At 34.8% G+C, this 16,480-nt stretch overlaps 1 protein-coding gene across 2 annotated transcripts in view; it reads left to right on the top strand.

Moving 5' to 3' along the window:
- LOC128987634 (copine-8-like) overlaps window positions 1-16,480 on the top strand; it is a 64,425-nt gene that overhangs the window by 37,081 nt on the left and 10,864 nt on the right. For both annotated transcript variants that reach the window (XM_054408586.1, XM_054408585.1), the window contains one exon: window positions 10,141-10,319. In XM_054408586.1, the coding sequence (XP_054264561.1) occupies window positions 10,141-10,319 (179 nt within the window). The remainder of the gene's footprint in view (window positions 1-10,140; window positions 10,320-16,480) is intronic.

Genomic DNA, 16,480 nt, shown 5'->3' with positions numbered 1-16,480 from the left:
ACTATCACTGGAGTGTCCCATGAGTTCTTTGTAAACATGGACCCCAACAGTCCTTACTGCACTGGTGTTCAAGGTAAACTATCACTGGAGTGTCCCATGAGTTCTTTGTAAACATGGACCCCAACAGTCCTTACTGCACTGGTGTTCAAGGTAAACTATCCCTGGAGTGTCCCATGAGTTCTTTGTTATAAACATGGACCCCAACAGTCCTTACTGCACTGGTGTTCAAGGTAAACTATCACTGGATTTATGGTATTAATTATCATTAAAACTACGCCCATTAAATAATAAAGAAAATTAAATTAGAAACTTATTAAAAAGTTGTTAGCATGTTAATTTTAAAATAACTTATACGTTTTACAATTAACTAATAGAACCCTGTTGAAGGGGATTTGACTTTTATATCTGTGCTCGTGGATTAGGCATATATTTAATACTAGTGGCCTGTAGGGGCCATAGCCCCTAATTTAGACTACAATAAAAAAAAAACCATATATAAAAAGACAAATATTAGAAATATGTTTTTAAAATTATCAATTTAATGTTACTTCAAATTAACAGTGTTTCTTGTTTTATATCTTGGTTTTCCTTCCGTTGGAGTCGTATAATAGTTGCTTTTGATGTGCCAATGAAATACAATTGTAAAATAATGATTAAATCAATAACACAACATATTAACAAATGGAAACGTGCACACGGTTTGGCCTAAGCCCGGAGAACGACGAATCAGAGCTGAAATCATACAGCCAAACATTGCACATCTTTTCTAGTTTAAAATTGAAGATTTGTTTTGTAATATTACGAATTTTATTATAGTTTCCATTTTGAGAACCAAATTTAAAGGTTAAAATTATTATGAATTATTATGAAGGTAACTCCCCATTTCGCGGTAGTAAGTCAGTCAGAATTATATATCTATGACTTTGTCCCTGAATTTTAAGACAGTAAGGCCCATTTCCTGGAATCTCTTATTGTGTAGCGGAAAGCGACGCAAAAGCCATTGCACTGTTGTATTGCCTTATGTTTTTTATGAAGTTCGAATCATGTAAAAACAGTTCTTTTAGTTCGTCACTTACTTGTGGTTGTGGCATGTCCATTGTGGCAACATGCGTTGAAATGCCCATTTGTAGCCTCCTCTGCGAAGTGAAATGTGCCACAATGCATGCAAGTGCTTTAAGAGGACCTAGATTGTGAGAAACAACTCTCAACTCATTTTCCATCGTTCTTCTAAAGACAGGACGTCGTAAAACAGCTTCTGGGGTTCTTTCACCGTTAGGCCCTACATGACGTGCTCTTTTCCATTTCTTAAGTCTGTTGAATTCCTGGACACTCTTCCACGTCTTGCAGGTGTTCCCCTACCCTGTCTAGTTACTTCACTCATTATAAAAACGGAAAAAATTAAACACAATTCATTTTTAAACATTATTTACCAACATTGACTTTCGGAATAAATGTAAACATTGCAAATAAATAAGTAACAGCTGATAGAATGCAGACGTTTTTCAGTCCCCATGCATTTCTTATGGAGAACATTTTACGTTATATCTCGTTTTCTGGTAACTTTACGGAAATTATGCTATTTTTCCCGAGTCCCTGGGGTCAAGACCTTTAATTTAAGACCTCTACCACTTTTCTACGACATACCAGTCGTCCACAATTTTCTGGTAAAAATTTTGTCTTACAGAATTATATATAAGGATGGGGAACAGTGCTGTCAATATTGTATCATGTCATTTTTGTGAATGAATTACCCTAAAGTAGGGATGGTCAAGTCTCGAAATTTCGGGAAATTTTCGGGAAATTTAAAATCTCGTTACACGAGACGAGATTTCTTTTTGGCCGAGATTTTTATCGAGACAAGAATTTATAAAAAAAAAAAAATAAAATAAAATAAATAAATAAATAAAAACGCCTGCAGAAAGTCAATGCAATACCCGCAATACAGGAGCGTGTTGTAGTTGCGTTTCCTTTGCGAAGGCGTTCTTATTTAATTAATTCTTCAAATGTAAATATTACTTTTATTATTTTAATAACATTTGAGAAGTTTTGTTAAATGTTAGCAGTGTGAAGAATGTTTTACTACTATAAAAAAAGTCAAAACAAGTAACTATTTTATAAAAATTAATATTTTATTTTATGATTTATTTTATTTTAGGATAAGTTGAACTCTATCCTAACTGATATCACTATGTTTCCTAATCGTAGGCATTTTTAATAATTTAGGCGTGATTAATAAAAAAATGTTATGCTGATGTTTTTTTAATAAAAGATTGTAAATATTCTTGCCTATTATCATTATTTTTGTATTTAAACAGTCATCTAACAATGTTACAAAATCAGGTAAAAATTCCGAACGTGCATTTCCCGTTGTGTATGAGAAGGGAAATCCCGTCTCGATCTTGTCTCGAAATTTTATGAGAAATAAAAAATCTCGTCTCGTCTCGTCTCGAACTAAAAATCCAATCTCGTCCATCCCTACCCTAAAGCTACGGTTTCCAACCAGCGTGATGTCCGTTGGCGCTAGTTTTCGTCCGGCAGATGTCCGATCAAGCTCGGCGTGAGGGTGGATTGCAAGAAAGTGGTTATTTCTCTTGGTAAGTGAATTAGTTGTCAGCAATAGGTCCGTGAAGTCTCGATAGTTCCTTAATATTTTCGTTAGTTCTCAATTCAATTCAATTCAAAGATACTTTATTCACAGATATACAAAAGTATACATGAATGGCGTTCAGAACAATACATAATACATTATATCGCCTAGTAACTAGATAGAAAAGTGATACATTATACATATATATAAAATAAATAAATATTTATTTAAATGACATTAAACAATAAAAAATTCCTCAAAACTGTATAGCGCTTTGGCCGCTAGAAATCTTTTTAATTTCCTTTCACAACATTTCAAACTCTTTTCAGATTTTATGATTTCAGGAAGGTAGTTATAATATTTTATCCCAGAAACAGTTGGATTTTTGTTTGAAATATCTTTTTTTGAAATATTAATTTGAAAATTTTCCCAATATCTTGTATTATATGTGTGAACATTTCGTTGTCTTGGCAAAGTCTCTTAATTATTTTTTACATGTAATACTGTTCTATAAATATAAAGACTAAAGACAGTCATAATTTTCAGATTACAAAAATGATCTCTACAATGATCATCATCAGGAAGCTTAAGCATAGTCCTAATTGCAACTTTTTGAAAATGTAGGATTCTTTGTAGATTAATAATTGATGTTGCGCCATAAAGCTCTATACCATAAAGAATGTAATAAATAAAAAAAAGTAATCAAAAAAATGTAAAAGAAATGTAAAATGTAAAAATAAATGTAAAAGAATGTAATCAATAAATAAAAAAGTTATAGCTGATAATAAGTGGGTATGCTAACCTCACACTTCCGGTTTCTAGCGCGCGCCGTTTTCTGATGAAAAATGCTTACATCTATATACCAATCGACAATCGTTAGTCCTCGATAGTTCTCCAATATTTTCGTTAGTTCTCGAAAAATAAAATATCCCCACCGCAGCAAACCTGCAGACTTAGCGAATTTCCATTTGCCTGATTGGATTTACACTCAAATGTCTCCTTAAAATTATATCACATTTATTCCCTATTTAAATATAATTAGTTTAATGAGTACTTAGGTTTGCTGCAACAGGGAGGATAAAAAGTGTTTTTTTTTTGTAAAATGTTAATACTGTAGCTTAGTAAGATGTGGATGTATTCTCCAAATTTGATCAAAATATGACAAATATGTTCATAAGCAAGTAAACTGAGACGAGGAATTGGCTAACTCAGGAACTCACTAACTTGGTCGTGTGTCGGAACTGGCTAACTCTGGAACTGGCTAACCGTCTCAGTCAGGAATTGGCTAACTCCGGAACCCGCTAACTCGATTTTGTCTCGCGGCGGAATTCGCTAACTCTGGAAGTCGCTAACCCGGCCGCGCCCACTGCACGGAGCGTTGCCAACCTTGTTCGACGAAATACTCGTACACTGCCGTATTTCAAAATGTAAGTGTCAATGAAGATACAGTAAATGTTATTGTTTTTTGTTATCAATTCCACTTTTAACAGATAACTAGCCCAAAGTAATTCAAAGACAATAAAAAAATCAAGGAAAAATGTTTTTTATTTTTATTTAACTGTACAATGGCCAATTAAATTTTTATGATTTCAATGTTAAATATAAATGCCATCAGTATAAAAGAAAATAATATAATATGAAAAATATTTAAAATTCAGTTTAATAGGTACTAAATAATTAAACCTCTACGAAATTAAGCTAAAATACACACAAGTTCTCAAACACGGAAAACAAATTTAATCGTAATGTCGTAATAAACCAAAACTATTAATTAATACAGTCATCAACCATCGTAACTTTCATAACTAATTCATAGACTTAAAATTAAATGTTCGTCGTTGAATCGTCCAACCTGTACAAATATGACATAGACCAAGTTTCATATCAACTTATAGAATTTTAGGCCTACTAGTAAATAGTTGCCTAATTCTAAAATGGGTTGAATTTTTTAGTAATAATGTTACATGTTTTAAAACAGTTTTTAGATTGTACACCTAAGCATCACTAGTAAATAATAGGAGAATATATAATATTCATATAATAAAACGTTTTTTTTTTTTTTAACTTTATTTAATTTACTTTATTTAATTTTATTTAATTTGCTTTGTTTGATCAACATATATCCATAAACAAGCAAACTACAGCACTTATTCTCCATACGAATAGCATTGGAATTTCAAATATAAATTTTTTTATTATTTTCTCTGGACACCAATCGTATAAAAACACTTCATTATACTAAGTTATTTGTTTTTTAAGCTCTTCAAAATGGTCTAGAGAAAAATTGGAAAATTTAATCTTTTGAGACCTTAATGAGAAAAGCCAATTTTTCCCTATAAAAACCCGTTCCCATGGTCCAATGATGCTTGTCGCGCAGAAAAGACCTAGAATATACTCTAGAAAATACTTTTAAAGCAAGAAATCTAAACTAAAATGACACCATTGAATTTCCTTAAGGGGTTACAAATTGTAAACAAAACTTAAATTTTTCATTTTTACTATATTTATTGAAGTTTGAAAATGAACTCCGAAACATTTCACTGCAAAGAAAAATAGGTTATATTAATTTCAGGGTGCATAGTTGTTTTTAATTTACTACCTTAATATGTCAACAGCCATATTTTGTGAACATAAAAATCAAAATGTATGTATATGAATTTTGACGGAAGTTGTTTTTGGAAATAGTTAATCGGTTCCGGATCCAGGTCTTACCGACCTATGTTATCGAGAGAAATTCAGTAAAATGTTGCAATTTCATTCCAAACCATTTTGAAAGTCTTTAAAAAAAGTAGGTAATAATAAGGGGAACGCGCCACGGGCTCCCGACGACGCAGACTCCCGACGACACAGACTTCCGAACTGTGACGTCACGGCCAACCACCCCTCTCTCTATCTGAGTGGAGTGGGGGAGAGTCGTTGTGGCAACTCCCCCCGGTCCAGCCGAAGGCTTACCCTCAAACTTAATTCTCTGTAGCAACCACCCCGGTCCAGCCGACGGGTTAACCTCCACACGTAATTCCCTGTGACATCGGCCCCGGTCCAGCCGATGGCACGTAATTACCACTAAATTAGCAATATATTTTAATCAGTTTTGACACATATCATGCCTTACACATATATTTCCGCTTAGAAAGATTAGAATAAATTATTAGAATTATTAAAATAGTCGCCCAAAATCTTTATGTTGTTCATTGCCAAAACTCGATGAACTGAATGAGCAATATAATGTATATAAAATCAATAAATAGATAAAGTATTATGACGTAGCTGTATATAAACACGTTTAATGGGCCGTAACTATAAAATAAAGTTTACTTCTAATAAAAAAAAAAAAACTGATTATTGGAAAAGTGTTGAAGTTTGTCAGCTATCATGACAAACACGTGTAAACTACTAAAAAGATTGAGTCGCTGTTTAGGCTTATGAATTAATTATTGATTTGTATTAATGGAAACAATAAGAAGACACTGATTTTTTATTTTTTTTTATTTTTTTGTGGATTAAACTAGCTGGGTATTTTTAATGTAAACAGGCCGGAGCTCCCAGCAGCACACTGGATTACTGGATGTACAACATCACGCAGCTTATTTATAGCATACTAGTAAAATAAATAGAATAAATGGTTTGCTTAAGTAATTAGTTTATCAATTATAATACCGTGTAGTCTATGGTAGGAAATGAAGATTCTATAATCTTAGTTAAAAGTAACTAATGCAACTTAAGCCTTGGATCGCCTAGGCCTACGGAGTTTTCCCGCCTACCAGAATAAAAGAAAGAGAATTTTCTAAACCAAGCGGTAAGCCTGCAACTGATTATTTTCTCTCTGTAGGCTACTATTCACTTCAGTAGTCTAAACGTTTAAAACAATCGTAACGATTATTTACAGAAATAATAATGTTAGGCTTAAGAAAACTTAAAGTAAGCCAGTTGAATTAGCGAACAAACATGGGTCGTTAGTATTTTAAAGTCATTCAATATGAATACAACTCATTAAAAGTCCTTAAAAATACTTAGGGTCATATCAAAGAAGATATTGACACGACAATTAATTACCATTAATCGTCCAACAACATGTAGGCCTATTATATGAGTTTTGAATTGTGCACAGTTTTCAATGTACTTCGAGGTTCTAGTACAATGATAGAGATTAATTGTCGTACAATATCAATTGGTAGCAAATTTACTCGTAATATAAATTTATGCACAGTTTTATTACAGCTGTAGGACTTCCCATTTAAGTACCGGTATCATTGAAATTGTATAACTTCCATTGAACAGAAATGAGATAAGTAGATATTGATACACAGATGTATTAATTTTCACACACTTATAATATGACAAATTCAAAAAAAGGTTTATCCGTCAAATGTGCTAAAAATTATGTGAACTATCACTCATCAACTTTGTAAGCTATATTGGTGTTACTACTATTAGTCCAGTGAATAGAGGTACGGTATGTTAACTTACAAAAGGTCCGGTGAGTCTAAATTTTTATATGTTGTCTAGGATGGTAAGTAGGTGTTTAAAATGAAAAATGCACAATTCTACCCCCTCCGCGCCCGCCGCCATATTGAAAAATCGAAAAAATCGGTACTTTTATCTCCGTTTTGGTGCGTTTTAGCGAAATATATCTAACGTCAATGTTGTAGAAAATTAAATTCCATATAATATATGTATAACAATCTGGTTCTAAGACTTATGGATACGAAAATATTAATTTTGTTTACAATAACACGTCATTTTTTTGTTATTTTGCCAAATCTCTGTTAGTCCAAGCAAACTAAAAAAAACTGACACAGGGAACGTTAAAAAAAAATTGGAAGAAAACGTTTTGTAGTTTTATTTTGTAGTGTTGGGTCTGAAGAGTGACATACTAAAAGTTGCCAAAAATCGGTCTACAGGAAACCTCCTAAAATCACGATTAACCAATTGAATTGTATATATTTCATGTATAGTACCAGGGGACCGAGCATTGCTCGTGGTGTAAAATTTGTTAGGAGACATTAAAAAAATTAAAACCCCTAATTTAAATTTTAAAACATTAAAACCACTTCCTAGGTTGGGGATCTGTTTCCATCCCTTCCCATAGCATTTTAGTATTACTGATACAATAATGTAACTGCCTTAAACGGTTCCCACTCTCCGCACTGCTCGCCTTTACTACTTCCTTCACCACTCCCTACGTCGTCCAAAGCTACTCCCTACGCCGTGGACATGTTTCTCTCCCTTCCCATAGCATTTTAGTATTACTGATACAATAATGTAACTGCCTTAAACGGTTCCCACTCTCCGCACTGCTCGCCTTTACTACTTCCTTCACCACTCCCTACGTCGTCCAAAGCTACTCCCTACGCCGTGGACATGTTTCTCTCCCTTCCCATAGCATTTTAGTATCGTAGAACCTAAATCCAGCAAAAGGATTTTTACTAAATTTTGGAATTATGGAATTATAGCCCTAAAAACTACGATAACTAGACTTTATCGGTGCACTGCAGTCCCCTAATAATAGTGTTATATATGCAGTTTCTGGATGCAGTGAAGGGCAAAAAATAATGTAGGTACAGCATCATCTACCAAGTAACGGCGATTTTCTGGTGAGTAGCCTAGCAGTGTTTGCTGCAAAGATTTTTTTATACCTATACTAGCTGTACCCGCGGGCTTTGCCTCGTTTAACTTCATACGCTCACTCACCTTTAGGTTGGAGCTCGTTCGCTGTGCTCACACGTCCTGGTTGAAGTTCGTTCGCTACGCTCACTCACCTTTACGGTTGGAGCTCGTTCGCTATGCTACCTCGCCTCCGGGTTGAAGTTCGTTCGCTACGCTCACTCACCTTTACGGTTGGAGCTCGTTCGCTGCGCTCATTTGCCTTCAGGTTAGCTCGTTCGCTACACTACCTCGAATCCAGGTTGAAGTTCGTTCGCTACGCTCACTCACCTTTTGGTTTCAAATTAGCTGTTGTCAAAAATTAAAAAAATAATAATAGTGCTGCACTCTGTTGGTAATCCTTGTAACTTTAATGCTATTGAACATCATAGAACAGAACCAACTTGTTTAATTGAAACAGCTGTTATGATTCATTAATTTCATTTAAATATGAGTACTCATTAGGTTAACATGGGAAACTCCAGAGCCACTGGGGCAGAGCCCGAGAGTCCGATCAGAATAAAAACCACCTAGTTTTCCTATTTAATGCCTAAAGAATCAGTGTACCAAATTTCAGCCTCCTAGGTAAGTGGGAAGTGGGAGAATTAGTGATGAGTGAGTGAGTCAGTCAGTCAGCCAGTCAGTCAGTCAGTCAGTGAGGGATATAGATATTCAAAATGGACAGAGCAAATGGTGGCTGTAAAATAAAAGCAATATTAAAATAAAGTCAGCCCTTATATCTACGGTCAAAACAACTCTCAACCCCCTTTATTTTGGTCAACCGGGGTTCTACTGTAATAGCTTAGTGTAAAATAAATAAATTTGCTTTGTTTGATCAACATATATCCATAAACAAGCAAACTACAGCACTTATTCTCCATACGAATAACATTGGAATTTCAAATATAAATTTTTTTATTATTTTCTCTGGACACCAATCGTATAAAAGCACTTCATTATGCTAAGTTATTTGTTTTTTAAGCTCTTCAAAATGGTCTAGAGAAAAATTGGAAAATTTAATCTTTTGAGACCTTAATGAGAAAAGCCAATTTTTCCCTATAAAAACCCGTTCCCATGGTCCAATGATGCTTGTCGCGCAGAAAAGACCTAGAATATACTCTAGAAAATACTTTTAAAGCAAGAAATCTAAACTAAAATAAAACCATTGAATTTCCTTAAGGGGTTACAAATTGTAAACAAAACTTAAATTTTTCATTTTTACTATATTTATTGAAGTTTGAGAATGAACTCCGAAACATTTCACTGCAAAGAAAAATAGGTTATATTAATTTCAGGGTGCATAGTTGTTTTTAATTTACTACCTTAATATGTCAACAGCCATATTTTGTGAATATAAAAATCAAAATGTATGTATATGAATTTTGACGGAAGTTGTTTTTGGAAATAGTTAATCGGTTCCGGATCCAGGTCTTACCATGAGACCTATGTTATCAAGAGAAATTCAGTAAAATGTTGCAATTTCATTCCAAACCATTTTGAAAGTCTTAAAAAAAAGTAGGTAATAATAAGTATACAGATTACTGAAGCGCTGTTGTACACCAACTGGCTAAGGAGAAAATTAAAAAACTGTAAATTTAAAATGTCTATTTTATTCTTATGGAGAATAATATGTAAACTTTTAAAGAATATTTTTATCAAATTTGATGGTTTATCATTTTCATAGCATGCTACATTTTGCTAAAAAACACACTTAGTTATATTCCTTGTAGCAGCAAACCTAAGTACTCATTAAACCTAATTTTGTTTAAATAGTGAATAATTCTGACATGTTTAATGAAATATTTCAGTGAAAATCCGATCAGGCAAAAGGCATTTCATATATGCATCATAGCAGTTAGTCATGTGGCAGTATTGGAGTTGTGTAATGAGTCATTTTATCTTGTTGACAGGAGTACTGGAGGCGTATCGGGCGTGTATTAGGCAGGTACAACTGCATGGTCCAACCAACTTCGCCCCAGTTGTCAACCATGTGGCCAGGTTTGCTGCCAGCTACCGTGATGGATCTAGCTACTTCATTCTGCTCATCCTGACTGACGGAGTCATCACAGACATGCCTCAGACTGTCCAGGTATTTTTATAAAATTATTTTTTAGCAAATTTCTTATTTGGGGAAAAAACTATTACCATACGTCTCATGGTAAGACGTAGACCCGGGACCACTTTGCTTTTTTATTTTGATGTCCCTAGAGTTTTGTTCTTATTATGACAGTTTCTACCACCTCGATGTATGTGTGTTGGAACAGCTTTATAACTTTAATGAAATAGGCCTATTGATATTCTAAATTAATGAAACCTAAATAACGATGTAGTTTTAACATCAATTGTTTGCAAATTAAGTTTTTATGTATCAACAGGTTACATTTTGTTTGTGTATCATTCACTTCCTATACCTTTTATCCGAACTATTTTTAGTAGTACCCTACTTCAATATATATATATATATATATACTAAAATAAAATAATATATATATATATACTATACAGTCTTTTCCAACACCATGAGGCCCCTAGAAGGAAAGGGGCATAAGTGACAAAAAGTAAGTTTTGAGTATATTGAGCTCAAAGCTGAGCCTACACTGTAATTGCAGTGATTTTTTTCACATTTATATTCTTTGCCAGATTGGTAGTTGTAGTCTTTGTATATTTGTCGCAGAAGAAAAAATATTCAAAATTATTGACAATATCTATATTGGTAACCTATACCAATGTTATTCTGACGCACTTGGACCCTTTTACTTCTAAAAAGTATGACAGAAAGGGAAAATACATTCACAGTAGACTAGGGGTACAAGTGCGCTTGTATCTCTTCCCCACCAAACATTTGTCATATTCCCTTGGACTTTTATGTGATTTGCCGCTAGAAAGCAGCATTGGATGGAGTTATCACTTAGCTCCCTTCGCTACTAAATAGAATGATATATTTCAAGTTTAACCATGCAGTTATCTAATTTTTTTACAAAATGTCACTTATACCCTTTGATTCTATGGGCCTCATTTCGGGTAATCTTTGGGTCTAAGCATCACTGTAATTCCAAAGACTTAATCATTGCACGCTGAGTAAATACGATATGCTGTAGTCTAATGCAGTTTAATGAAAATGGAAAATGTTAATAGTAAAGTATTAATAAATAAATGAGCCACATTTGATCAAAATTAAACTATATTCATAATCAAGCAATCTATGATAGTTTACTTCTACTCTAAAAAAAAAAATTAGGGTTTGAAATATAAAGTTTTTTTCTTTAAACCTAAAATAACACTTTGATACACAACAGTTTGTTAAAGCTCTACAATAGTTGTACTGAAAATGGCCTTTTATAGGCTCTAAGGGTAAAAAAATAAAATAAAATAAAAACGGAAAATTGTATTTAAAAAACCGGTTCTAATTGAAAATTGTCTGTTGTGGTCCTTATCATTCTAAACAAAATAGTGCAACCTGCAACCCCCATTCCTGTAAAAATTACGGTTCAAAAGTTAATGCAACTTTTGTGATTTTACCTATTAAATATCATAGTTTACTCTCATTGCTTACCCATGATACAGGTTTTTGACAAGCTAATAGGAGAAAGTATGTGTCAAATTGTTGATACCGTTTATTTTATTGTAAAGTTTAACATAATGTTTAAAGTAAGCCGATCTCAGTGATTGATTCTTTAGTATAAATTGGTATATCAGTAAAAAGTGATGAGGCAAACTGTCTAAAATGACTTATTATTAACTATTGAAGGAATTTAAATGTTAAACATGAACAGGTTGTTTAACTAATAAGACCCATACGAGTTGGAGAGGTCGTTTGGTGGGATTCCTGTATTAGTGTTTGGTGATTTTAGACAATCATTACCCACTGTATAGTAATATTCAAAATTAAAGCCCCATGTCTGCAGGTAAAGTGGTTGTCCTAATCCTGCTTATCAAAACAACGCTATTGTTGGGAGCTCAGCAACGCAGACGGGCCGTGGACACCGCCCACTCCTCGTTGTTCCTAGAAATTCTGCGTCCTACTACAATTAGCATAAATTGAACCATAAGACTTGGAGCATGATGCGAAGGCTCATTTTGTTCGTCTGAGAAAGAGGAATAAAAACAATTTTGAGTTAACACTCTACGATTTACCGTTTCCAAGTTATCAGGTTGAGGAGTCTCTTATACAACATAATAGCCTGATTCTGCTGTTTCCTAACGTTTCTTAATAGGACAGGAGAGAATAAGATTCCATTGAAAGTCATCCACTCGTTGAAACTTCTGTGTCGGCCCTCTCTTTTTCAGTGAAGTTAACAGTTTGGCATTTACCCTAGACACCGTTTTCCTTGACACTCCCAGAAACTTGCACGCATCAGCTATTGAACTTTTTGCTCCTTTATCCTTCGCATAGCTGACCATAAACTTAATAGTGGCTTGTTGCCACTTTGTGAGGTGGTTTCTGCTCCCTACTAGTTTCGGCTGAACCACTTCACGATCACTGTCACTATCACTATGATGGTCGTCGACTTCGACATTTACCAAATTCAAATTCAAATTCAAATTAATTTATTTTCTCAAATTACAGTTTTGTATACAGCACAGAGCTTTTTGTATTTTCTTTTAAACAACAAATTTAACCAAGACCATATCACTCCACGGGCGCCACAACGCCATGATATGCATTTAATGAAAGACACAAACAAACTGAGTGAAACTGGTATTTCTGACTGGTATTAGCAATGACTCATAGGAACGGGTTTTCCCAATGCGCCCGGCCAGAGCAGGTTCATACATCGAGACCTGATAACTCGGTAACAGAAAATTATAGAGTGTTCACTCAAAATTGTTTTTGTTCCTATTTCTCAGACAAACAAAATGAGCCTTCACATGATGCTCCAAGTCTTATTTATGCAAATTGTAGTAGGACGCGGAATTTCTAGAAACAGCGAGAAGAGGGCGGTAATTCCGGCCTGTCTGCATCGCCGAGCTCCCAACAACAGCATTGTTTTGGCAAGCAGGATTAGGACGAGTCCACTCTACCTGCAGAAATGGGACTTAAATTTTAGCGAATTTCCCCATAGGGAAGTAGCTATTACCGTAGGTGGCACGGTAAGACCTAGGCCCGTGGCCGATTTACTTTTTCATTTTGATGTCCCCTGAGGCCAAAAACACCATCTCGTATACTAAAAAACATTTGTAAAACTTATGACAGCTAGCCTGGCCATACTACTGGACCAAATTACACGCTGTTGGCACCGTGAAATGAAAGATATCTTCCTGTAGATGTGCAGAATCCCTTTATAAATTTAATTAGGCTAAAAATAAGCAGGAAAAATGAATTTGAAATTTTGAAAAAAAATAACATTAGCCTTATGGGTTGCTATACTGGTGACAAAAATAACAAAAAATAAATAAATAACTAAACAGAAAATCCAAACAAATTCCAATCACATGTTTTATTGTGTGGAGGGTAAATAGAGAAGTCTGTCCATTTCATATTATTGATTGAGTTTTCAACCACGGGGCGACCTCTAGTAACCAATATAAAAATAAACTTTTCTTACAGAGGTTTAACATGGGGCCAAAATTTAAAGCTTGGCAGCTAGCCTGACCATACTACTGGACCAAATTTCATGCGGGTTGTACCAAAAGAAAGATTATCGGTCGTATATGTGCAGGCAGGGCCGTTGCGTGGTTTATTGGCGCCCGGGGCGAGATGTTGTCAGGCGCCCCCTCCCCAAACACACGATGAGTGATGATCGTTATACAAAGTTACGTGGCGGGTTGCGTTGCTACTTGCGTTTCAATGCGCAACAACAGACACGTGAATGGATTGAATAACCTTTAAAAATACTAGAGTCAGGAATCATGGATTAAACTACTTAAATTTTATAAGAAAAATTTTTTAATAGATGATAATGAAATCCATACAATTAATGTAAGAAAATATTAAGGCCTAAAAAAGTACTATACATGTTATTAATTAATACAGTTCCAATAGAAATTAATACAATGGTAAACAAAACCTCAAACCAGACCTATTCTGAATAGAATATACAGAATGACGGAATAAAATAAAACCTTGTTATTACATTTAGAAATCTGAAATAAGACCCTAGTCCCTAACCTAAACATTAAATGGCATTCGCCTGGATTTTGCAGGAGCAAATGTCTTGAGAATGTCTTTGAAGTCTATTTTCCTAGCTTCATCGTTTTCATTTGACATGATGGCAAGAGAGTTTAGTCTCTCCTGTGGCATGGATGATCTTAAATATGTCTTGATAAGTTTCAGCTTACTGAAGCACTCGCAACTGACACTGGTGTGGTTAACAAAACTCTTAGTGCAATCCAGAGATTTATAAATAAATCTTTGCTGTCCGTTTTCTTAATTGCTCGCAACACGTCAATTGGTCGAACTTGCTGAAGTTGGGGTTCATTGATATCCAAGATGGAGTTCACGTGTTGTAGTTCACAAAAAAGTTCATTCCCGTTGATATCTGATACTCCGTCAGTATTTCTTAAGAGTGTTTCTAATTATTGCAAACAACTTTGTTTCAAATCATCTTTTGGTGGAAGATTGGCCAAGTTATACAAAAAAACCCACTGCGAGTTATGATTATAAAGTGCAGTGGACCTACCTTTAACTGATGTTATAACTGTATCAACCAATGAATAAAATACCTCCCTCTTGAATGTATCTTCTGCAGATGTTTGCACTTCGTTGTTCGCACTTTCGTACAAAAAGAGACGTTCCTTCTTGCGAATTCTGGTTTCAGGGAAGACTGGTTGTATTTCTAGTTCTTCAGCAATTTCCTTTGCGGAAATTGCTGCATTAGTGTATCCATCTTCTCTAAATTTGTCTAAGAAGTCCAAGCAATTATTGAACTTACTGACAGCATCACTGACGCCTTTGAATTTCCCTTCAAGACTTTTACTTATGATATTTATTTCAAACAGCAAATCATGCCATAGTAGTAAGCATACTATGAAAGAAAAGTCTTCCATCTGGTTGACTAAGGAATGAGCCTCACTCGCTGTCTTAGGGTCGTTCGTTTTCTCATTCAGTTCTATCAAAGCATCCCGCACTTCAACGTACTGATAGCGAACAGCTTGCACCGAAGATATGCAGGCTTCCCATCGTGTTTCACATACTTGTTTCAGCGTGAGATCCTTGACGTGTTCACTAATCACACACCAACGCTTTGTAGAGCCTGCAAATATCGTATATATACGCTGGAATGTTCCAAATAGAGATGTAGATTTGACCGAGGGTTTCGCTCCATCAGCAATTACAAGGTTCAGACTATGGCATCCACAAGGCATAAAAAAAGCCAGAGGGAAATCTGCTATTACACGAGCTTGAACTCCTTTGTGGATACCTGCCATATTGGCACCATTATCGTACCCCTGGCCCCGACAGTCTTTCATGTTTAGTCCACATTTGGCAATTTCGTTAAACAAACATAAGGTCAGTGAGAGCTTCGCCGGAGGTTTCTTCAGCTACTCGATACGCTATAAAGCTCTCCTCTACGTTAATTTAATCATTTTCTTCATTAACATAGCGGATCGTTAGAGATGTTTGCTCTCTGCGGCTAATATCCGGAGTGCAGTCGAAAATTACAGAAAAATACTTGGCATTCTTTATTTTGTGTATGATGCTTTCCTTAACTGCATTGCCTAACATATTAATAATCTCATTTTGACTCGATACACTTAACAAGTGAAAGTTACTTTCTCGGTTGGATATTCTACGTAAATGTTCCATTAAAACTGCATCGAACTTCCCTAATAGTTGTACAAGACCGAGAAAATTGCCATTGTCTTTTGTAAATAACTTGGAAGACGAGCCTCGAAACGCTATGTTATGCTCTGCTAAATACAAAGTAATTTTGAATATCCGTCGCAACACCTCCTCTGAGCGCTGTGCTTCAGTGTTGATTTGATTAATAATTTCCTGGTTAATTGAAGTACCCCCTTTGAGTCTATTTTCAGCCGTGCACCACTGGACCATGTATTTAAAGTGATCCTGAGACATTTTGTGAGATTTCAACCTCTCAGTCATGTGTTTCCAATTATTAAAACCCATTTTTTGCCCAAACTGTGATTTTGAGGATGGGTCAAAAATCCTGCAGCAAAAACAGTAAGCCAAATAATTTTTTTCTGAATAAACCAACCAGCGTCTAAGAACTTTTTCGCCGTTTTCAGCGAAACGAAATCGAAAGCCATTTGAAAAATGTCTTTTATCAGAATTTTTTGGATACTGATAAT

Source organism: Macrosteles quadrilineatus, unplaced genomic scaffold, assembly GCF_028750875.1.
Source record: "Macrosteles quadrilineatus isolate MER2022 unplaced genomic scaffold, UCM_ALF_1.0 Scaffold_2__2_contigs__length_208266976, whole genome shotgun sequence".
NCBI classification, from domain to species: Eukaryota; Metazoa; Arthropoda; class Insecta; order Hemiptera; family Cicadellidae; genus Macrosteles; species Macrosteles quadrilineatus.
The sequence above is the reverse complement of the archived record's forward strand: the minus strand, read 5'-3'. Positions and strand labels throughout refer to the sequence as shown.